Source organism: Alosa sapidissima, chromosome 3 (assembly GCF_018492685.1).
Source record: "Alosa sapidissima isolate fAloSap1 chromosome 3, fAloSap1.pri, whole genome shotgun sequence".
In the NCBI taxonomy this organism is placed as follows: domain Eukaryota; kingdom Metazoa; phylum Chordata; class Actinopteri; order Clupeiformes; family Clupeidae; genus Alosa; species Alosa sapidissima.
Genome location: NC_055959.1, coordinates 37,685,768 through 37,708,362, shown reverse-complemented (window position 1 = coordinate 37,708,362; position 22,595 = coordinate 37,685,768). Strand labels below are relative to the sequence as shown.

The window sequence follows — 22,595 nt, the reverse complement described above, 5'->3', positions numbered from 1 at the left end:
ATGATGGCCACCTCTCCGGTGTTGATGTACTGGTTAGGCATCAGCTCCATGATGGTGCCCTTGAAGCCCTTATAGCTGGGAATCTGCCGTGGGAAACACACATTATTAATAGGGATGTAACGATATGCTCAACTCACGATTTGATATGATTCATACTGCGATTTTCTCATGATTTGATATGATTCAGATTGGGAAGTTCACAATGGGATTTTTAACTGATCCACGGTCCATTGTTACACCTAGTTATTAATGAAATATACTGAATAAACAGACACACACAAGACTATTTCCACACACACACACACACACACACACCATGTGCAGGGGTTCCTCCCCATTGAGCATGCGGTGGATGTTGTTGACGATCTCGCGCACGTCGTAGTTGGGGATCTTGGAGGCCCAGCCGGTGCCGATGCCTTCGGAGCCGTTGACCAGCACCATGGGCAGGATGGGCATGTACCACTCGGGCTCCACGCGCACATTATCGTCGTAGTTGTACTTCAGCAGGTTGTCGTCCACCACTGGGAACAGCAGGCGAGCCAGGGGGCTGGACACAAAAAGGAGAGAGAGAGAGAGCGCGAGAGAGAGAAAGGTCAGTTTTATTTGTGGTCAACATTTAAGATGGACGCTTTGTCACATTCTTGTCATGGTCCATGTAGAGGGCTGGACACAGAGGAGAGAGAGGGGGAGCAGATGGGAAAGGAGTTATGTTTTATTTGTGGGAGGCTTGGGGTGAAATACATGTTCAACATTGAAGATGGACGCCGTATAACATTCATGTTGAGTCATGTGCAGTCTGGGGCTGAACGATTATTTGCATTTGCGATAATATCACAATCAGGGCTTGAAAACGAAATTATTTTTCAAACGTTCCGTTCCAAACGGTTCAGGTAGGCCTATGTTTAACGTTTTCGTTCTTGCATGCGTTCCGCCACCAACATATCGGTCCTGAACCGGTTCGGAACGCAAAATATTGTTCGTTCTTAAAGTTCCGGCAGTGTTTGGCGGGCCCATCAAGTCTATTTTTGTGGACTTTACCTTAGAATAGACGTACTTTACCTTAGAATAGAAGTACTTGAATTTCCCCTGGGGATCAATAAAGTATCTATCTATCTATCTATCTATCTATCTATCTATCTATCTATCTATCTATTCATTATTTCCCCTTGATTTAGCCTATACCGTAGCTATGCCCAAAAATAATAAAATCACAGGCGGCATCCAAAAACATTCAGATGGGCTATCCATCCCATAGCCTACAGACTTACTGTAGGCCTAACCCAGGGGTCAACCTTTTTTGCCTGGAGAGCCACTTTTACCAATTTTTTTTTTTTTTTAAAGAGCCACATAAAGACGGTTACAAAAAAAAGTTTGAATATTTAACGTACAGTTACTTTCATTCAACAGAGGATTTTTAAATACATTTTCTACTCGTTTTAAAAGTAGGCCTAATGTGCAAGTAACTTGAAATGTAAAGTGGAATGACAGAAGTATAGGCCTTAGGCTTCCCATGGCCCTAACCTATGCCTATAAATAATTTCTTATCAAAAATATTTCTGGATACGTGCTAAACTCCTTACCTGGTTGTAGCCAAGTTTTATCCATATGGAGATTTTCAAAGGCTTGCGCTATAATTCCAACCCTGTTTATAAACGAACCTGTCTGTTGCTGACAAGGCCTATCTCAAATTTCCCGTTTAACTCTTCTACATAGAATAGGCTATAATTGCGCAAACATTTAAAATCCCGACTTTAAAACGACAAGGCGTGGACAGGCAAAATAGGCTATTACGCATAGGCTACAAACAATTTCCAAATCAGTTTCAGTAGCCTATGCTACGAGCTGGCTCTGAAGATCCGAAGTGGCAGACGGATAGGTTACATTACAACAGCAAGACAAAATATACACATTTGGACCAAAGGTCCATTTATTCGTTTTTTTTTGCTGCAGAAATCAAATTATTAGGCTGTTATATAGAGAACGAAAAAAAAAAAACGTTATTAACCGGTTTTGTGGATTTCAGAATAACGCTTCTGTTCCGGAACAGTTGAAGACCATTTTGTTTTAGTTTCCGTTTCCGCTCCTCGTAAAATTCCGTTCGTTTTCGGTTTTCGTTCCTTGAACCGGTTCGGAGCCCTGATCACAATATGATCGACGCGATTTTCTAACCGCAAAGGCTGCGACGACAGTGCACAATATGTGACGTCACCAAAGCACATATACTTGCACTTGCCGACACGCCACCAACTCTGCACACCGTTGAAGAAGCAAAAAACGTAAACAAGAGGAGCAGCTAACAGTGTCAAGAAAGGTCTGGTCTAAATCACACTAAAAGATTTTAGCTAGGAGTTCTCTCTTAAAAAGTTATTCACAAAGCCTCTCAGACCTACTCTTAGTAAGGAAAAATTACAACTCCTAAGATAAGAGCTCTATTGCTATGGTTAACGTGATTACTCATGCACAAGCTTGACTGAATTTTCCAAAATCAGCCCTAGTACAGTCCATATGTTGGCATTACGTGTTGTTCGAAATCTGCCAGAGCTTTGGAACTCCTCGGCATGCTGCTGTAAGCCCTTTTCCAAACGTGGACATGTGTGCCTGTTTGGGATAAGTCCTTGCCTCTATGTAGCTGTGTGTGTGTATTTATATATAAAAAAAAAATAATAATAAAAAAAAAACACCTCACCTCAGCATGGTGAAGATGTATCTGGGGCTAGCCGAGTCCTTGCCTCCGTGTAGCCTGGTCCCAAACTGTCCCAGGGGCTGCAGCAGATTCAGGTTGTTGCTGCCCACAAAGTTCTGAGCCAAGCCCACAATGGTCATCATCAGGGACATCTGACACACACACACACACACACACACACACGGGGAGAGGAGCAATATTATATGTTTGGAAGTGCTGAATAGTGTGCAGCCTGCAGAGAAGAGGAAGTAAAGAAGCTCAGCACTGCCTGGATGGGTTGGGTTAGGGTTAGCACTGCCTGGATGGGTTAGGTTAGCACTGCCTGGATGGGTTGGGTTAGCACTGTCTGGATGGGTTGGGTTAGGGTTAGCCCTGCCTGGATGGGTTGGGTTAGCACAGCCTGGATGGGTTGGTGGTCTGGAGTGGTGGTGCGTGCCGTGCGCTCATGCTCACCTCGCCGTGGTGGTAGGCGGACATCTCGGCCACAGAACCAGCCAGCTGGGCCACCTTCACCTCCCGCTTATCATTCCTCTTCAGGCAGCAGAACAGAACCTTCCTCTGGCCCGGCTTCAGACCTGAGAGAGAGAGAGAGGGAGAGAGGGAGAGAGAGAGAGAGAGAGAGAGAGAGAGAGAGAGAGAGAGAGAGAGAGAGAGAGAGAGAGAGAGAGAGAGAGAGAGAGAGAGAGAGAATGTGTGTGTGTGTGTGTAAGTGAGAGAGAAAGAGAAAGAAAGAAGGAGTGTGAGAGTGAGTGTGTGAGTGTGTGTGTGTGTGTGTGTGTGTGTGTGAGAGAGGGTGAGAGGGGGGTTATGAGAGGAAACTCCTGCATATGGAATTCGAAAAAATGTCCTCTAGTCCAGAGCAAATGTCACAAACGGACATCGCACCCAAAGGCTGTACTCACCGTCCACCATGCAGGGGAGGGACCGCTCGTTATCCGAGTTGGAGAACTGCACCAGCTCCTTGTTGACGAACTCGTGGTAGGTCAGATAGTTGGTGCTCTGGCCGTATAGATAGTCCTGTGTGTGGGGGGCGGGGAGGGGGAGGGGTCATTTCACACAACGCTTGCGACCAGCAGATCAACCCAAGAACACCAATACGTCCTTTGGGTTAATGACAAATAAAACTATGTATTCTTTCATCGACTTACATCATTATGTATTTAATAAAATGAGTACAATGTTGAAATTGTATTTCATTTGTGCGTGAACATGTTTCTGTCTTTCTGTGTTGCGCAAGTGTTCATGTGTATGCGTACTTGTTTGTGACGACTGATCTAAGTGTGTGTGCGTCTAAAAAAACAAACAAACAAACAAAAACCCCACAACTCACCTCTGGCAGGTTGTGTTCTCGCCGCTGGCGTCTGTTGACCATGAAGCTGGTGAGCCACTCTTTGCGCTCCTCAATCTTCTTCTTACTAAAGGCCTGAAGGGGGCGCCAGAGCACATCGTTTACTCACACAAGTCAGAGCCCAACACAGCCCAAACAGACCCAAACCCAGGTTTTATGTGGATAATGAAACAGCTTTGTTTGTCTGTGTGTGTGTGTCAAGAAGGTGAGCTCACAAGGGTGATAGCCTCGTCGTCTTGCGGGCCACTGTACTTGAAAGGGATGCGATGGCGGGCCATGTCAGAGAAATACTCTTTGGCCTCCTTCGATGTGCTGGTCCCCAACCCTGCAGACGGGAGAACAGGGAGATCAGCTCAGTCCAGTTACTTACTCCAGGGATGGAGGGAAGAAAGACACGAGAGAGAGAGAGAGAGAGAGAGAGAGAGAGAGAGAGAGAGAGAGAGAGAGAGAGAGAGCGATTTGATTTTTAAGAACTTTATTTACAGACCAACTAAGGATATCAGTACAACCAATAAAATACAAATGAAAAAAGAACATAAATCGTCCCAGAAAGGGGTTACAAAAAAACCCATAGGCCTACAATAGGCACCATCATGCTGAACAAATCATGAACCAGTCTCACAGCCCCTCTGGATTGTCCAAAACGCACTTTCCTTCACAGTTCAAGCATGTACACAACTACATACATAGCGTATTCAAACAGTATTTCAGATAACAAAAAAACAACAAAACATAAGGAATACTTCCTTGAAAAGTATCACAGCATCATAAACCAGGGACAACGCGAGACCATGCATTACACATGACACCGCACCTCGCCGGAAATAAATAAATAAACAATTCATGCAACCCCAAAAAAATAAACAGTGGAATTCAGCCAAAAGACTGACCCGTCTTGTGACCATGAATGAGTACTGTTTTTAATTTGCGAACAATGTTTTTCAGACGGTAAACTTCCCTTTGCTCAAAAGCCCCTTCCCTCATTAGATAGCAAGCATCGTTCACGAACTGTGCGGTATCATTAAAATAATTCTGGATTTGAACCCCCCTTAGTTTCAGCCAAGAACTTACTGATTTCTTCAGCACTATAAATTATAATCATGCTCTCGTTAAAAGAGTATGAACCACTGCTCGAATCAGTGGAGTAACCATCGCTTTCTGTACCACTGCAATTCGATTGTGACTCCCGTGTTACATGTTTCTTTACGTCTTTCTGACAACCGTCCAGACTACTCTTCCTTTTAGGCACTTTAAACACATGTGTTTCAACTTCCATCTCACCACTCACATTAGACTGTCCCGTGTGGCCTGAAGCAAGCCCAGCAAGGGAAGGTTTAGTGGGCTCACTCGCAACCGCGGGTGACCCCCCAAGCTCACCTTCAGGCACGGCAACATTTCCCGGTGGATCCGCCGCGTCAGACACAGCCGACTCCATCGTTACACCCAAACTGGTGTCAGCTGAAGCGGACTCGACCGCAAACGCTCCCACCTGTTCAGGCTCAGTTACCAGAGGCTCCGCGGCAGATACCACCGCCACAGACCTGGTCCGTTCAAGCCCGGCTGAGGCAGACTCCTCCACCTCAGGCCCGGCCCTTTGGGTTCCGGCCGCAGCAGACTCCTCTGCCACAGACCTGGTTCCCTCAGACTCATCTAGGGCAGATGCCACCTCCACGGAAGTACCCGCCTCGACACCGCTTGTAGCAGGCACCTGCTCACCAACACCCTCCTCGTTATGCTCAGCCTTATGGGAACATACGCCAATGCGATGACCTATCCTACCGCAACCGAAACACCTCATGACTGTATCCGACATTACAAAAACTGCATAGACACAGCCATCAATTCTAAATTTAAAAGTCAAATCAAGTGTATCACGTTTGTCTAGAACCATGTACACATGTCTTCTGAAAGAGACAACGTGCTTAAGCAGCGGTGATTTACACCCAAGGGATATTTGCCTGATCTTCGACGGCAAACTAAGGGGGTGCACAGGGACGAGCTCGCCACCAAGCACAACACCATGATGAACAATTTGGTTTGCTTTTTCCACAGTACTCAAAAAGAGAACAATGCCATTATTCATTCGAGAGGCCGACTTAATATCGTCGTACCCCACTATTTCCCCAATAGCCAAACAGCAAACTTCAACACTGGCGTCAGAAACTACCTTGACTCCATGACACCGTGTTAAGTTCTCAAACTCCATTGTAATGTTTTTGGAGACACCGCCACAACCAACTGAGAAGCTGCGTGCGGGCTCCGATAAATTTAGAGCAACCAATTGATCAGTAATGTTTTATCAACTAATAAGCAACAAAAACCCACCACTAAACCACGTATAGACACACAAAAGATAGAAATCGTAGAGAGCCACCATTTACGCTCACCACGCACTCACTCGCACATGCGCTCTGAGAGAGAGAGAGAGAGAGAGAGAGAGAGAGAGAGAGAGAGAGAGAGAGAGAGAGAGAGAGAGAGAGAGAGAGAGGTATATTTTCTGTTTTTAATTTAGACTCAAATAATGAACAGTAAGATCTACAGATAAATATCAGTGAAGAAACTTGATTGTGAATCTCGAGGGTGATTGTGACGTCTTAATAGAAGAGTGACAACATAAGTGAATGAGAAAGAAGAGTGATTATATATGTGAGAAAGAAAGCGCGCAAGAGTGTAAGAGTGAGCAGCAAAATAACCTACAGGCCCTGGGAGATTTAACAGTGACACACTCACCCACACACACACACACACACACACACATGTAGAGGACTGCTTACTTGCGGAGTTGGACTACCACAGGTGTTTGAGAACAAACCTTTGTAGTATTTGGTCTTCCAGGACTTGTAATTGGCTTGTTTGTCCTTCCACTCCTCATATTCTGGGATGCTGTAGAAGGACAGCTCCTGCTTCTTGTGGCTCACCTGCACAAAACACGCAACGCTCACCGTGAACAACAGGGCGGCGCCACTGGCTGCGCTGGCAGAGACACGCACGTCACGACATTAGGACTGAGCATTAGACTACACTGAGCATTAGGGACAACTGCACACTAACCAGGGGGTTTTCATTTGGTTAAACTGAAGTTTATTAGAGGTTAATATAGATTAAATATACATTAAAACAACACAGGTTGCCTCTCTCTCACACACACACCTTGATGATGGGAGTGATAAACTCCTCCAGGAAGTTGTGGCGCAACAGAGAGGGCCAGTTGGTGTGGATGAAATTAATGAGGAGACCCTTGATGTGAGATCCGTCCTGATCCTATGCGCGCACACACACACACACACACAATCATTAGTGAATATATAGTCTTGTAAATTTGTAAATGTATCCCTTTCAGTAGAAAATGGAAAAAGCCACCCAATACACCAACCACCAACACGCTGCATACAACAACATTAGTTATATATTTCTTATAAATAACAACAACATTAGTTATATATTTCTTATAAACAACTTAGATTGCTAGGTCCCTCAGAGCAAGAATCAAACGCACACCTGATCTGTCATGATCATGAGTTTGCCATAGCGCAGCGTCTTGAGTGACTCGGGATCAGAGTAGTTCTTCTTGTACTGCAGCCCCAGGATCTTAATGACGTTGTTGATCTCAGCATTTTCCATGATCTAAATAAAATGAAAACACATCAGTCCATACACACACGCATATTATTGCATTGTATATTCATTGCTCTCTGCATGACGGCAAACTCGACTGAATACACTAGATCAAACTTAGGTATTTGGCATACTTTTGACCAAAGTGAAAGATCCACAGACATGCCAATCTACAGCTTGCCTCAAGAGTCAATACACTAGTCAATGGACCACGTAATTTCTGCACACGCGCGCGCGCACACACACACACACACACACACACACACACACACACACACACCTGTTTATGGGTAGCCTCCCGGACGTTGAGCATCTTTCCCCGGAGGGGGAAGACTCCGTAACGATCGCGGCCGACAACGCCCAGTCCAGACACAGCCAGAGTCTTGGCCGAGTCTCCCTCAGTCAGAATCAGCGTGCAGCCGTTGGAGTTCTTACCACCTGACACACACACAAATAATGAATCCTTGTGTTGAAAGCAGGGCTATCAAAATTCTACTGACACCAAGCTACAGTTTTAGCAGTAAACATGGCAACTAGCAAGCAGATCATGAGTTCCTAGACTACAAAACGAACAGTGTTCATTTCACATACAGCTGCTACCATCCCTGTGACCAGCTCTTCTAGGAAATGTTACTAGCTGTACTGGGTCAGTGAGCTGTGGTAAGGGGGGGGTGGGTACCTGCATCGTTGGCGTCGTCCAGCTTGGGCACGCCCTTGATTTTGGTGTGTTTGACGGCGGAGCACTTCTTGTTGAGCTGCGTCTGGGCCTTAAACTTGACCCAGTTCATCACACTCTCCACGATGCCACAGTTAGTCGCCTGAGGAAACATCATCACACAGGAACATCCCCACCATCCTAGTTACACCCAATCTCAGGTTACACAAACACTACTGAGACACTGTAGTGTGTGTGTGTGTGTGTACACCGTATGTGTATGGAGCGGTCCTAACCTGCTTGATAAACTTGTCAGTGAGGGGACAGGTGGATCCGAAGCTCTTCTGCTGCAGGGTCATGTTCTCTTTGGTCTGGGAGTCGAAGCTTGGGTTCTCAATCAGACAGTTCACAAACAGCCAAATGTGGTTCTTCACCTGTAAACACACACACAAACATTTTTAAATCGTTACATAAATAAAATTCTACTAGTTAATTGAAATTGAAACACCAGATTTCAACACAAGTGGCTGCGCAAACTAGTTCACACTGCCAAGGTAACAAAAACACTTCCAAAGTTCCTCAGAGCGCTTAGTGACCCTGTTGTCCAGACTGACCTGGAAAGGCTTGACGGTCACTCCTGCCTTGTTCTTCTTCTTGACCACCTCGATGAGCTTGGACACCACCTGGTCAGCTACGTAGTCAGTGTGCCTGCCACCCTGCACAACAAACACAAACATTAGACCTTCAGCCATCTCATCTCATTGGCTGATCCCCTTTTACACCTCTGACCAGGGGGTCCACGGGATCAGCCAATCACAGCACAGCAAGCTGAAGCAAATGGAGAACAGGGCCTGTATTCACAAAGCATTTTATCTTACCACTACGAGTACTCCTAAATCTCCCTAAAATAGTTATCTTACCACTACAAGTACTCCTAAATCGCCCTAAAAGATTTTAGCTAGGAGTTTTCTCTTAAAAGTTATTCCCAAAGCCTCTCAGACCTACTCTTAGTGAGGACAAATGACGACTCCTAGGACAAGATAAGAGCTCCGATGCTAATGGCTGACATCATTATTCATGCACAAGATTGATTGAAGTGACCATCTTGATTGGCTGATTATTATAACGCAGAAATGATGGCAAAAACCTCCCCTACGATGAGGAGTGGCAGGTGACAGGTCTTAGCAGGTGAGAATGTGTGCACTATAAGTACTGTGAAGGATGGAAGATTATGAATAAATAGCCTAAATGGATAAAGAGTAAGACAAAGCAAGTAGCCTAGTAGCATAATAAAATACACTATGGATTGATGCAGTATCTTTGCAACATGTTTTAAAATCTGTATGAAAACACGTGCTACATTTGCAAAGAGGAGAAACTATTTAATTTGATTTAAGACAATGAGACGTTACGTTTAGTTTACATGCAATGATGGTTTTGGTTGTTGGTGGCGTTATTGCATCCCTTAGTTACAATGCACAATTATTCCCTCGCAATTGAGAGATCCTGTAAGCGCATGTTCATTTCAAAACATTGCTACGTGAAATGCCACAAAAAGTGAAATCGGTCACGGTTACACCAGGGAACACACGTGCATTTGTTGACAAGTCGATACCCCCCCTGTGTTGCGTGTGAAATGTCTTCATCCCAGGTACAGTGCCATATATTTCAGCATGTCATATGAATATAATTTCATGGGTTTTATTTTTTTCAAACGCCAAAAGATCGCGTAGCTCACGTTTACAAGCCAGCGTCATTATAGTAGCCTATTGGCTACTGTTTTACAGAATGGATATGCTAATTCAATTCAATGTTTGTGTGGTAGGTAATAGCCATATATCGTCAATAGGCTATTATAATATCAAGCTACCATAGATGAATCTGCAGTTGAAAAATCGCTTGCATTATAGCCTGAGGCTAGACACTTTCACCAGAAAAAGAAATAGACTTATAGACTTTTTTTTTGTCCTAAAAAAAAGGGGCTTCTTCATAAAACACTACTCCAACATTAGGCTGTAGGCTACAACATTTGAGGTCAAACCTTTGAGATTTGCATGTCATCGATTGTAATGCTCAATTCACAACGAGAATGCTAGCGATTTTTGGTCAAACATTGCGATTTGCATGTCATCGATTGCAATGCTCAAATCAGAAGAATCTACCATATTGATAATTCGCTCATCTACTAGCATTAGATTCATGAAGATAAATGGAGGACCAGCTTCCGCTAGGCAGACCACAAATTCGAAAAACTAGAGATAGTATGCAAGCAATAGCCTAGGCCTACACTTACTAGTCCAACAGCATGAAGATAGTATGCAAGCAATAGCCTAGGCCTACACTTACTAGTCAACCCTCCTCCTCCTTAGCTCAAGGCCTCTGAATCAACAGCCGCACACACACACACACACACACACACCTCTGTGGTACTGGCCTTTCCTACTTATGGCCAGGTGGGCACAAAAAGGCCGACTTCCCTCACTCACGATCATGTCCACGCGCACACACACACACACACACACACACACACCTTGGTGGTGGCGATGCTGTTGACGAAGCTGACTTGCTGGAAGCCCTTCTCGCTCATGGTCAGGCAGACCTCCCAGCGGTCGTTGACCACCTCGTGGATGACGGTGAGGGGGTTGCCCGTCTCGTCCGTGCGGTCCTTCAGGTACAGATCCACGTAGCTACGGAAACCGCTCACCTTAACCACGGAGACACAGAGCAGGATTAACAACGACGGCGAACGTTGCGGCAAAGGCACCGTGACCAGAGGGGTGTGTGTGTGTGTGCGTGCGTGTGTGTGTAAGTAAGTAAAGTTTATTTTTAGAGCACATTTACACAGCTCGCACTGACCAAAGTGCTGTACATAGAGCATTAGCTAAATAATAATAATAATAATAATAATAAAATAAAATAAAATAAAATAAAATAAAATAAATACACTTACAGATCAGTGATTTAAAGGAACCATATGTAAGATTGTGGCCAAAACTGGTACTGCAATCACTTTCAAAATACTGAAGAGCGGTGTATCCCCTCCCCCTCCCCCCTGACTCGAGGTTGCCAACCCGGATGGCAAAACACTACTGACTTCGTGATTAGTAGATAGGTGGAGGGTGGCGCATCAGGCCAAAACACAACATGACATGACAAAACACAACATCAACATCAGTTGAGGGCTGCAACTGCCACTTTTTAAATGACAATATCCTGGCCGGACTACTGTTGTCAGTGATATAAGTATTTGAAATGAACATGATTTCTTCATGTCTAGTGAAATATCAGGGCCATTTTATGATTAATTGAAATATTTTTCTTACATACGGCTCCTTTAAGCTAAGACGACATCAAGAGACAAACACTTAATTATAGACATAAAAGGGTAAGACAATTAAAACACAGGGAAGGCCAACGTAAATAGGTGTGTTTTGAACCTGGGTTTGAATACTGTAATTGGGCATTTCTAATTTCAGAGGGACAGCAACAGAAAAGGCTCTGTACCCTTTTTGCCGGGACCATGGGACATGGAGGAGACCAGGGTGTGAAGAGCTTTAAAAACCATCAGCAGTGTTTTGAATTGTTTGTGTGTGTGCATCAAAGACACTCTGAACAGCAAAGTGAGTGAGTGAAAGTGTGAGTGAGCGTGCATGTCCGCATGCACATTAGTGTGTAAAAACTGCCTGTAGCATGTCAGCGGCACACAGTGACATCACGTTATAGCTTCTCTGGTTTAGAATAAATGGCAGCAGCTCATGTGCGCAGGCAGCGCTTCACAAACTACAGCACTGGTACAGCACACACAGCAACAGCACAAGGTCTTGTCTTTTAATATTGCGCCAAACTGATAAACAGCATAAGCGCATGAAGCTGTGCATTACCACTTCTACTTACTTATGTCAAATAAAACTGGTATGTACGTGTGTGTGTGTGTGTGTGTGTGCGCGCGCGCGCGTTCTCACCGGGAGTTTCTTGCCGTTGAGGAACACCTTGACACCCTTGGTGGCGCCGGCGATGTCGTAGGCTCGGCGGGTCATGAGCGCTACAGTGTCCCGGTCCAGAGACAGCATCTTGAACTTGGTCAGGTCCGGCCGGAACGTGATGCACGTGAAGTCATCGCCGTCAAACGGCTTGATCTGGGACTCTCCCGCACGGCCCATGTTATCATACCAGGTCTGGGGAGGGAGAGAGGGAGATAGAGAGAGGGAGGGGGGGGGGGGGGGGGGACCATACGACCATCAAGTCAAGTTTATTTATATAGCACATTTCATACACAGAGGTCATTCAATGTGCTTTACATAAACAAAACCAAACGATAATAACAAATAAAAGCATAGAAGGGCAATATAGTCAAAGAATAGTTAAAAGGTAAAGATCATAATAAAAAGAAAACATAAAACACAAGGTAAAATCATTTAAAAATAAAGAATAATTAGTAAGCAAAAACAAAGGCAAAAGTAGTAAAAAAAGTAATAAAAGACAAAGTAGAATAATTATCGAGGCAGATTCAGAATTTGTAACTCGGCACAGTTAGCAGAAAGCGTCTGAGAACAGTTTGGTCTTAAGTCTAGATTCCGTCCAGGCCCGTACCTGTTTGAAGGACTGCTTGGACTCCCTGCAGGCCGTTTCCACAGTGAACTTGGTGCTGAAGATGTTGCAGAGCTTCGCCCCGAATCCGTTACGACCCCCTGTAGGTGCAGAGATACCAGCACGGTTACCAGAGCAACACACAGGAGGGAAAAACAAAGCATTCCAAAAAAAAAAAACTAGTAAAACGCTAAAAGCTAGTAACATCTTTTTAAAATCAAAACAATGCATATTATATATATATAAATAAATCAATAAATTAGATAAAAGGGCTGTATGCTAATCTAGCCTTATATGATTACCACAATTTACCCTTCACCATCAGACATATCTTTTACACACATTTATCCACTTAAATGACGCCTTCATGCACAGCCACTTAACAGGGAAATAAAGAATAACACTCAGGCTACTATGCAATAGGAGATATTTAAGGTAACAACGACAGAAATAATTCCCCCTTCTAGCCCTCTTCATGCTGCAGCCAGTAGCTACTGCAAAGTTTATGTTCGTGAGTAGGTATTTCCGAGCACTCACCTGTGACCTTTTTCTGGTCGTCGTCATAGTTACTGGAGGTGAGGAGCTGTCCAAAGATGAGGGCGGGCACGTACACCTTCTCCACTTTGTGCATCACCACGGGGATGCCTTTACCGTTGTTCCACACGCTAATGGTGTTGTTCTCCCTGAGGAAGAAAAACAACAACAACAAAATAAAAACATTTGCAGGTTTGAAAGACGAATTTTAATTGTCCAGGTTTTCCCATTTTAACGTAAACTGATACTCACCGGTCGATGTTGATTTTGATGCAGTTCATGGTCTTGTCTCGCTGCTTATTGTCAGAGGCATTCACTGTTGGAGAACAAGAAGCTCATCATCAACAAACATTCATCAAAGAGACAGAATTTATGGCATACATGTACAGCTCCCAAATCTCCAGCCTCCCTGCCAAGTGCACATGAGCCTCTCACCCAGAATCTCATCAAAGATCTTGTAGAGACCCGGGACAAAGGTGATGTCTCTGCAGTTCATGCCATCCAGCTCGTCGAACACCCACATTGGCTACAGGGAGGTGACAAAAAGAGTTCACATGAGGAAATCGTACACCACCAGGAACTGAATTTAAATGCAAACTTTGCCACACCATGCACATTATACAAGAACAAAATCATATTGTCAGGTGTGGCTTTCTTTTACAAAAATGACTATATTGCAGAGCCATGGTGGGAATTATTTTTTAGAGATGGAAAAACTGTAAGAGCTCCTTTTGCGTTCCCTTGCAATATTTTCCATTCCCCTGAAATAGGCAATCGTTTTCCATTCCCTTACAATAGTTTTGTTTTTGCGGGGAATGCAAAACTTATTCCGCGGGAACATAATAGAAGCTGAAAAAAAAAAAAAAAATCCCACATCAATAAAATAAATTCCCACCATGTCCCACCTTGTGGGTTCCGAATATATGTGTGTATATATTGTGGTGCCATGCTTCCTCCATAAAGGAATATATGTGTGTATATATTGTGGTGCCATGCTTCCTCCATAAAGCATGGAGAAGCATAAGGAGATCCAAATAATTGAATGTATGGTTTCAGTGAGACACAGAAGGACCAGAAAGTCCCAGTTCAAGCATAACATTCTAGTTGCAAAGCAAAAATGCAAAGCATGGGGAAAAAAACACCCTTGCACAAATCACCAACTGTCCATTTGGCACTGATAAAAGCCTGGCACCATAACTGGCCTCTTTTGACCATAAAATGTGTCCTATTCGTAGCCTGCCGCTAGGGTGCATCTAGATGGATTGGGGCAGCCGTGGCCCACTGGTTAGCACTCTGGACTTGTAACCGGAGGGTTGCCGGTTCGAGCCCCGACCAGTGGGCTGCGGCTGAAGTGCCCTTGAGCAAGGCACCTAACCCCTCACTGCTCCCCGAGCGCCGCCATTGTAGCAGGCAGCTCACTGCGCCGGGATTAGTGTGTGCTTCACCTCACTGTGTGTTCACTGTGTGCTGTTTGTGCTTCACTAATTCACTGATTGGGTTAAATGCAGAGACCAAATTTCCCTCACGGGATCAAAAAAGTATATATACTTAGATTTCTAGGCTATCGTATTCGTGCTGCAAGGGCTTTTCTTTCATTTTCATGGTGTATGAAATGACAGGTGTATTGTATTGGCTTGCATTTGTCCGTCACTTGGCCATATAGGAATGAATTGTGAAGATCATGCAAAACACAATTATTTTCAAAATGCACTTAAACCGTGTAATTTCTCTCATAGCATTGTTTTAACTTAGCCCTCAGCTAATGTCCAGTTCTATGGACGGGGCCGAGTGTAATGCGAGAACCCATTAGTCGATGCAGCACAAGTTTTCCTTCAATGCTGTGGTCTAGTCCAGTCCCACCTGGGTGAGGGGCTCGACGGAGCCGATGTAGGTGTCGGGCCGGAGCAAAATGTGCTCCAGCTGAGTCTTCTTCTGGTAGATGCGCTCCACCGACAGACGCTTGTCATCCTTCTTGGCTTTGCTGACGGTCTTGTTTTCAAACAGGGTCTGAAAGAGACGGTGTGTGTGGTGGGAAAATGGGAGTCATTACACGGTGGAAGAGCAAATATCAAAGCAAATTGCCAGCGCTTCACCGACAAAACAATGTGGTATATTACAATTTGAACTAATGCACGTATGTTACATTGACACCATGCAGTGTTAGTTGCACCAAAAGTTAGCTATCGCTAAGTTAACCAACGTTTCCGTCAAATAATTAGCCAAATCTGTAACGTTACAGTTAGCTAGCGTTAACATCAATGACGTTAGCTCTTTGTCAACTAGACAACCACTAACGTCAGAGATGGTCAGATACAGTAGGCTTGGTATTGTGTCATTGTAGTAAAAAAAATCTTACTATAACGTTACTAGTTAACACGGGGAAGATGCGCAAGTGAGGATGATGAGGATGGGGGAAAAACTCGCAATGCAATTTGTTAGTAAGTAGTTATCGATAGGTAGCGTGCTTTTTGCAGGCAAGATACAATTATCTTACCTTAAACGGTCCTTCTGTAGCTGCCATCCTGTAAAAAGATTGTTGACTGGGACACTCTGAAGATTAATGAGCACACTTAAATAAGCTATTTGTGATATTTTTAAAAAATCCCTAGCTAACGTAACGTTTAACTCTGCAGCGATGTCTCCCTAACTAACTGTTCTCTCCCTCCAGTTCCTGATCTTTTGAAATTTTTAAAAGTTCGGATACAGCTCACCCGCCAGAATGACATCCAATCATAACGAAGAGCGGTTCAACTTCTAACCAATTGGATGTATCTGTCCCATCCATCACAATGTCGACAAATCAAAGCTGTACATTTTCAAAGAAACCCCGCCCCCATGGCGTCCTCAAACCAATCGCAAAGCAAGTTTACAAAATATTGTTAATCTTCACATGTTTCCTGTTTCTCATGTCTACAGGAGGTGATACAAAATTGCTATTTAAGATACTTGCTTGCGTTGCGTCAGCGTTATATTATTTGTGCACGGCATTAATCATCCTCAAACACTGGAATAAAGTAGCGCTTATTCCTGAGACGTGATACGGAAGCAGGGTAAAGGCTTAATTTTTCTTACCACGGAGTGGCGCCATCCCCTACATTTTAAACGGCTTACGGTTGTGTCAGAGTTGACGGCTTACGGTTGTGTCAGAGTTGAGTTGATTTTTACAGTTTTTCTCAGTCGCTTTGGTGCTTTTCTCAGATCAGAATGAAAATTCTCATAACTATTAGTTCAACCTCCACAACATTTAGTAATTTGTGCACATCATAGTAGCAATTTCTCCTTCCTCTGAACAAATTGCAAATGCTTTTGAACATGTAGCCTATCTGTTGCTTTGTCATGTCAGTCAAAATGAACTATACTTATGGATGCTGAATAGTCGTTCCCAATAAAACTAATAGTCTTCATTTCATTGCTTGATTCATTACATACAAAATTGGTGAACTAGCAAAGAGTATAGAAGTTACTTCTATACTCTTTGGAACTAGTTATCAAATTCTGTTAGCCTAGAAATCTAGACGCACCCTAGCGGCGGCAAATTAATTTGCTCAGCCTGTACGTCTAGTATCAAACCATAGGGATTTCTATTGGCTGACGCCGTGGACGTCATCCAATCACAGCGCTCTATTTTGTTAGAGAGTCTTAAGGTGGGCTTAACACGATAACGACAGTCCTGCGACGGTGAACAACAAGGAAGGTGGCTATGGCGAACGAAGAGTGGTTGTTTGCAGGGGCGTCGCTAGCTATTTAAAACATTCAGGGCTAGAGCCCAGAACTTAGAGACGTTTTTGTTCGGGGGTTTCTCCCCGAGAGATTTTGAAAATCGGGCTGATGAACATGCAATTTTAACCTACTTTGAGAATGAAAAGGAAGGCCAATTGTAATGACTCACGTCACGGCATTCTGAATATTTTGATGTTTAAAGACCGTGTAAGGAGAACGTCTCTTCTGCCAAAGTGCACCACATACAAATATTAAAATAACCTGTAGAATAAACATCGTCATGCACCTCTGTCAAGTGCACAGGTGTGAGCGTTCGTCTCGGGATAAACATTTGGACGCCATCCCCTTCAATTAATGGGCTATGGGTGCCTTGAAAGACATGCATTTGGGTTGTGTAGCAAAAATAATTATTTATAAAATTCAAAAATTATTTGGGCAAAATCACAAACTTTTGCCCAAAGAAAAAGTTCCATTCTGTCAAAATCAAGCCCAACATGCATTGCTTGGAAGCCCCCTCAAACGAGGTCAGGTTTACCATATTTACTGCGCATGTGATTCAATAGTAAATCACAATATATTGAAACTGAGCTGATCGAAATGTCCTCCTGGGTTGCGGGAGATGATGACACACTGTGAGTTTCCACTTCTTGTCCCTGCTCTGCCCTTTTTTTTCTCTAAAGAAACTTATAATATCCATTTGTCCTTCTGTACACTTATTTCGCTAAGGCTAGTTAGTAGAAGCACGAAACAGCAATGCGTAATAGCGTAGAGGAGAATTGAAATTGCAACATTTTGCAACAAATGATTCTAAACCTGCCCAGCTCACGTCAGATTTTCTTGCGCTGCTGTTAATGCACACAATGGACACAAAAAACAAAAGTCTCTTCTACAGGGCTATTTATTTCATTCACGATTAGAGTTTTTGTTGTTGTTGACGGCCCATAGATCCGGGGCTATCCCCAGAGGATCCGGGGCTATAGCCCCGAATGCCCAGGTCTAACGACGCCACTGGTTGTTTGAATCGGCGTTGGCGTCAACTTTGGAGGAGTTGGACTTGTGCTTTTCTTTGAAAGTTGAGCAACACAATGCACTTAAGTCATTCCTTTCGAAGAAGGATGTATTTGCCGTTTTGCCTACCGGATACGGATATGGTCGTAGCGCTGTCCTATTGCATGCCTAGGCAGTTTGAAAGACAATTCTCTGCCCGCCCCTTGGATTACAGTTTTTCTCAGTCGCTTTGGTGCTTTTCTCACATCACTATTAACATTTGCACAGCAGTTAGTGCATTTCTCAAAACAATTAGTGCAAACTGCAAAACCTAGTGGATGACCTGCAAAAGCACGTCACTTGCTCAAAATGGATAGTCCATTCCTCAAAAGCAAATATTTATGTCAATGAAACTGTCAGTGTCATCAAAATGAGAAGTCTTGACACCATCGTTTATGAACAAGATAGTCAAATGGCTTTGTCATGTTTTCATTATGACAGTTCTCTCAGTGTTTTCCAATGCAAAAAAAGGTCAGAACTCGGTGACACTACCTGAACATGCTCAAGACAGCACTATATAGTACTTGTACAGCCATTTGAAAACTACAGTAAAGTTACACATAAGGGGAGTAAGTAAGTACAAGACACTGAATACGTACATTTTTACTGTACGCTCTTTGCAATTCTACAGCATTGTGACAGAATTTGATAACTAGTTCAACAATTTTGTATGTAATGACTCAAGCAATGAAATGAAGACTATTAGTTTTTATTAGGAACGACTATTCAGCATCCGTAAGTATAGTTAATTTTGACTGACATGACATAAGCAAATGATGAACAGCAGAGAATTGTATGAAAGCAACTGATACATGTTCAAAAGAATTTGCAATTTGTTCAGAGGAAGGAGAAATTGCTACTATGATGTGCACAAATGACTAAATGTTGTGGAGGTTGAACTAATAGTTATGAGAATTTTCATTCTGATCTGAAAAAAGCACCAAAGTGACTCTTTAATCTAAAATAAAAACCTAACTTGGGTCTGAGTTTTTTTAAAGGGCTCTCAATATGTACCCCAAAAGATCCAACCAAATACCTAGGTAGGAAGTTACTCTCTCTGTTGGGGTACCATCTTGTGTTGAAATAGACAAATCTATAGGAGAATGAGAATGTGTAAAAAACATTGATTTTTTATTTTTTTTTGCATTTAATACCAATTTTAATCCTACCAGAGATGTTTGTACCTGACTAAAGGCAGACTGTAAATTATGAATTGTTTCTTTCAATGACTTAGCAGAGGTGTACAAGATAGTGACATCTGCATAAAGATGAGCCTTAGTTTGGTTCAAATCCATACCTAAATTATTTATATAAATAGAAAATTATATAGGACCCAAAACTGATCCTTGGGGGACATTCATTTTTACTTCTAGCAAGGATGAGGTACAGTTATCTAATGCCACACACTGGGATCTATCACTCAGGTAATTAGAAAACCAATTTAGCACAGTACCTAAACCTAAACCTATGCTTTGCAGTCTTTGCAGAAGAAGATTATGGTCAACGGTGTCAAATGCTTTAAGTCAATGAATAGAGCAGCACACACATTTTTGTTATCCAAAGCATTAACAATATAATTTGCAACAGAGGTTACAGCCGTAATTGTACTGTGTCTTTGTCGGAAACCAGACTGAATATGACTTAAAATACAGTTGTCAGATAAAAAATGTTTTAATTGTTCATTTATAATAGATTCAAATAGTTTAGCCAAGACGGATAGTCTGGAGATTGGACGGTAATTGTCTAAGATCGACGGGTCTCCACTTTTTAAAAGTGGGAGTACAAATGCAGATTTCCATGACTTGGGAATAGAACCACTGTGCAGGCTAAGATTGAAAATGGAGGAGATAGGACCAGCAATCAAGTTTGCAGCAGTTTTGAGGAAATACGGTTCAATCTGGTCTGGGCCAGCAGACTTTTTATGGTCCAGGCCCAGCAGTGCCTTTCGTACTTTAGAGACAGATATAGAAATGAATTTGAATGAAATTTAGAAATGAATTATTCAAACTTACATTAGACGAGTATGTAATGGGGGTTACACTATTTGTGGGGTTGGCTGGGAGTGTTGACTGAGTAGCTATTCCTGCATTAATAAAATGCTTGTTAAAAGTATCTACTATATTTTGTTTACCCCTTACTTCACCCTGGCTTGTTTTCATAACTTCGGGGATAGTGGAGGGTGGCACTTCCCCTGAAGAAGATTTAATTGCTTTCCAAAACTTTTTGGGGTCATTAAGGTTTTCATTTATTAAATACAGATAATATTCACTTTTTGTACTTTTTATTAATCATGTGCATTTGTTTCTTAATACCCTATAATAACCAACATTTATAATTATTATTTTTATTATTATATTACTTTTTGCTTTGATCCATGCTTCATTCAGGTCTCTAGCAGTTGCAATAGAGTCATTAAACCAAGGATTATCTCTGCCCCTCACTCTATATCTTCTAATACAGTAGGGACATGTTTGTCAACTACGGCTAAAAGGTATTTTCAAAATAAGACCAGGCCAGCTCAACATCATCCATAGCAGAAAGGCTAGGCAATCAAGGACATGGGTAGATCATCAGGAAGCTTCTCCAACACACATCCCCAACATACTTACAGCACACTGCCCACACACACACTACACACACACACACACACACACACACACACAGTCACTGCTCCACTCCCCTCCCGCCCACACACACATCTTCACTGTCATCACTCACATACATCATACATACAGTACTCTGCTTGCAATAGTAAGTCCCTGCCCCCCCCTACATACACAGCACATTATTTCATCAGGAAGCTTCTCCAACACACATCCCCAACATACTTACAGCACACTGCCCCCCCCCCCAATACACAGCACATTGTCTCATGAGGAAGCTTCTCCAATACACATATTGCACACCGCCCTCTCCCCACATACACAGCACACTATCCCATCTCCCCTGTCATCCCCCCAACACACACACCAAGACCCCTGGCAGTTGGGTTAGCCCCTTGAGCCGTGGATCTGCCCAAGGGTTCTTCCTTGGTAAGGGAGTTTTTCCTTGCCCCTGTTGCTCTTGGGTGCTCCTTGTTGGTGCCCCCCACCCAATCCCAATCCTCCCCCACCTTTTTTATGCAGCCCTTGCCACTTAATCTACTAAACCCCTCTTCTACTGCACTTTTTATCCCCCCCCCCCATTAATGCACAAATAGGCTGACACCAGACATAATTTCACTGCATTTCTTACTTCCAGTAACTATATGCATGTGACAATAAACTTCCTTGTATCCTTGTAACACTAACTAAGTGCTGCTGATAGAGAGAACACACACACACACACACACACACACACACACTGGAAGAGAGGAGCAAATAGGGTCACAGAGCAAGTGGACTGAGTTGGATGCTCAGTGGTGTAATATCAGAATAATAACTGCACAGGGGTTCTCAAAAAGCAACCAGGGAAGCAGCGTAAAAGAGTGTGTGTGTGTGTGTGTGTGTGTGTGTGCAATCAGGGAAGCAGCGTAAAAGAGTGTGTGTGTGTGTGTGTGTGCAATCAGGGAAGCAGCGTACAAGAGTGTGTGTGTGTGTGTGTGTGCAACCAGGGAAGCAGCGTAAAAGAGTGTGTGTGTGTGTGTGTGTGTGCAATCAGGGAAGCAGCGTAAAAGAGTGTGTGTGTGTGTGTGTGTGTGTGTGTGTGTGCACAATCAGGGAAGCAGCGTAAAAGAGTGTGTGTGTGTGTGTGTGTGTGTGTGCACAATCAGGGAAGCAGCGTAAAAGAGTGTGTGTGTGTGTGTGTGTGTGTGTGTGTGCAACCAGGGAAGCAGCGTAAAAGAGTGTGTGTGTGTGTGTGTGTGTGTGTGTGTCTGTGTGTGTGTCATCAGGGAAGCAGCGTAAAAGAGTGTGTGTGTGTGTGTGTGTGTGTGTAATCAGGGAAGCAGCGTAAAAGAGTGTGTGTGTGTGTGTGTAATCAGGGAAGCAGCGTAAAAGAGTGTGTGTGTGTGTGTGTGTGTAATCAGGGAAGCAGCGTAAAAGAGTGTGTGTGTGTGTGTGTGTGTGTGTGTAATCAGGGAAGCAGCGTAAAAGAGTGTGTGTGTGTGTGTGTGTGTGTAATCAGGGAAGCAGCGTAAAAGAGTGTGTGTGTGTGTGTGTGTGTGTGTAATCAGGGAAGCAGTGTACAAGAGAGTGAGGGAGTGAGTCATCCCACAGGACTAAGTGTTTAAGCGGCTCTGTGTTGAGGTGAAACATGGCCTGTCTGCGTCTGAGCTGGTAAAAAAGTCCCAGTGTGTGTGTGTGTGTGTGCGTGTGTGTGTGTGTGTACGTGTGTGTGTGCGTCTGTGTAATAGATACTGTGGTGCATTGTATGTCTGCCGCAAGAAAAAGATTCTGTGAAAAAGATGCTGTGATTGTTCAGGAGAG

At 43.5% G+C, this 22,595-nt stretch overlaps 1 protein-coding gene across 1 annotated transcript in view; it reads right to left on the bottom strand.

The window, feature by feature from the left end:
• Window positions 1-16,111, bottom strand: part of top2a (DNA topoisomerase II alpha) — a 31,556-nt gene extending 15,445 nt beyond the window's left edge. Inside the window, exons 1-22 of the mRNA XM_042086282.1 lie at window positions 15,917-16,111; window positions 15,283-15,429; window positions 13,858-13,948; window positions 13,675-13,738; window positions 13,426-13,571; window positions 12,892-12,989; window positions 12,264-12,476; window positions 10,832-11,005; window positions 8,916-9,017; window positions 8,598-8,735; window positions 8,326-8,464; window positions 7,927-8,084; window positions 7,530-7,655; window positions 7,182-7,292; window positions 6,844-6,949; window positions 4,247-4,356; window positions 4,014-4,106; window positions 3,586-3,700; window positions 3,137-3,258; window positions 2,687-2,835; window positions 316-547; window positions 1-83 (exon numbers count right to left, since the gene is read on the bottom strand). The exon at window positions 1-83 is cut by the window's left edge and continues 52 nt beyond it. Of these exons, the coding sequence (XP_041942216.1) occupies window positions 1-83; window positions 316-547; window positions 2,687-2,835; window positions 3,137-3,258; window positions 3,586-3,700; window positions 4,014-4,106; window positions 4,247-4,356; window positions 6,844-6,949; window positions 7,182-7,292; window positions 7,530-7,655; window positions 7,927-8,084; window positions 8,326-8,464; window positions 8,598-8,735; window positions 8,916-9,017; window positions 10,832-11,005; window positions 12,264-12,476; window positions 12,892-12,989; window positions 13,426-13,571; window positions 13,675-13,738; window positions 13,858-13,948; window positions 15,283-15,429; window positions 15,917-15,943 (2,744 nt within the window). The 5' untranslated portion in view covers window positions 15,944-16,111. The remainder of the gene's footprint in view (window positions 84-315; window positions 548-2,686; window positions 2,836-3,136; window positions 3,259-3,585; window positions 3,701-4,013; window positions 4,107-4,246; window positions 4,357-6,843; window positions 6,950-7,181; window positions 7,293-7,529; window positions 7,656-7,926; window positions 8,085-8,325; window positions 8,465-8,597; window positions 8,736-8,915; window positions 9,018-10,831; window positions 11,006-12,263; window positions 12,477-12,891; window positions 12,990-13,425; window positions 13,572-13,674; window positions 13,739-13,857; window positions 13,949-15,282; window positions 15,430-15,916) is intronic.
• Window positions 16,112-22,595: the final 6,484 nt, after the last annotated feature.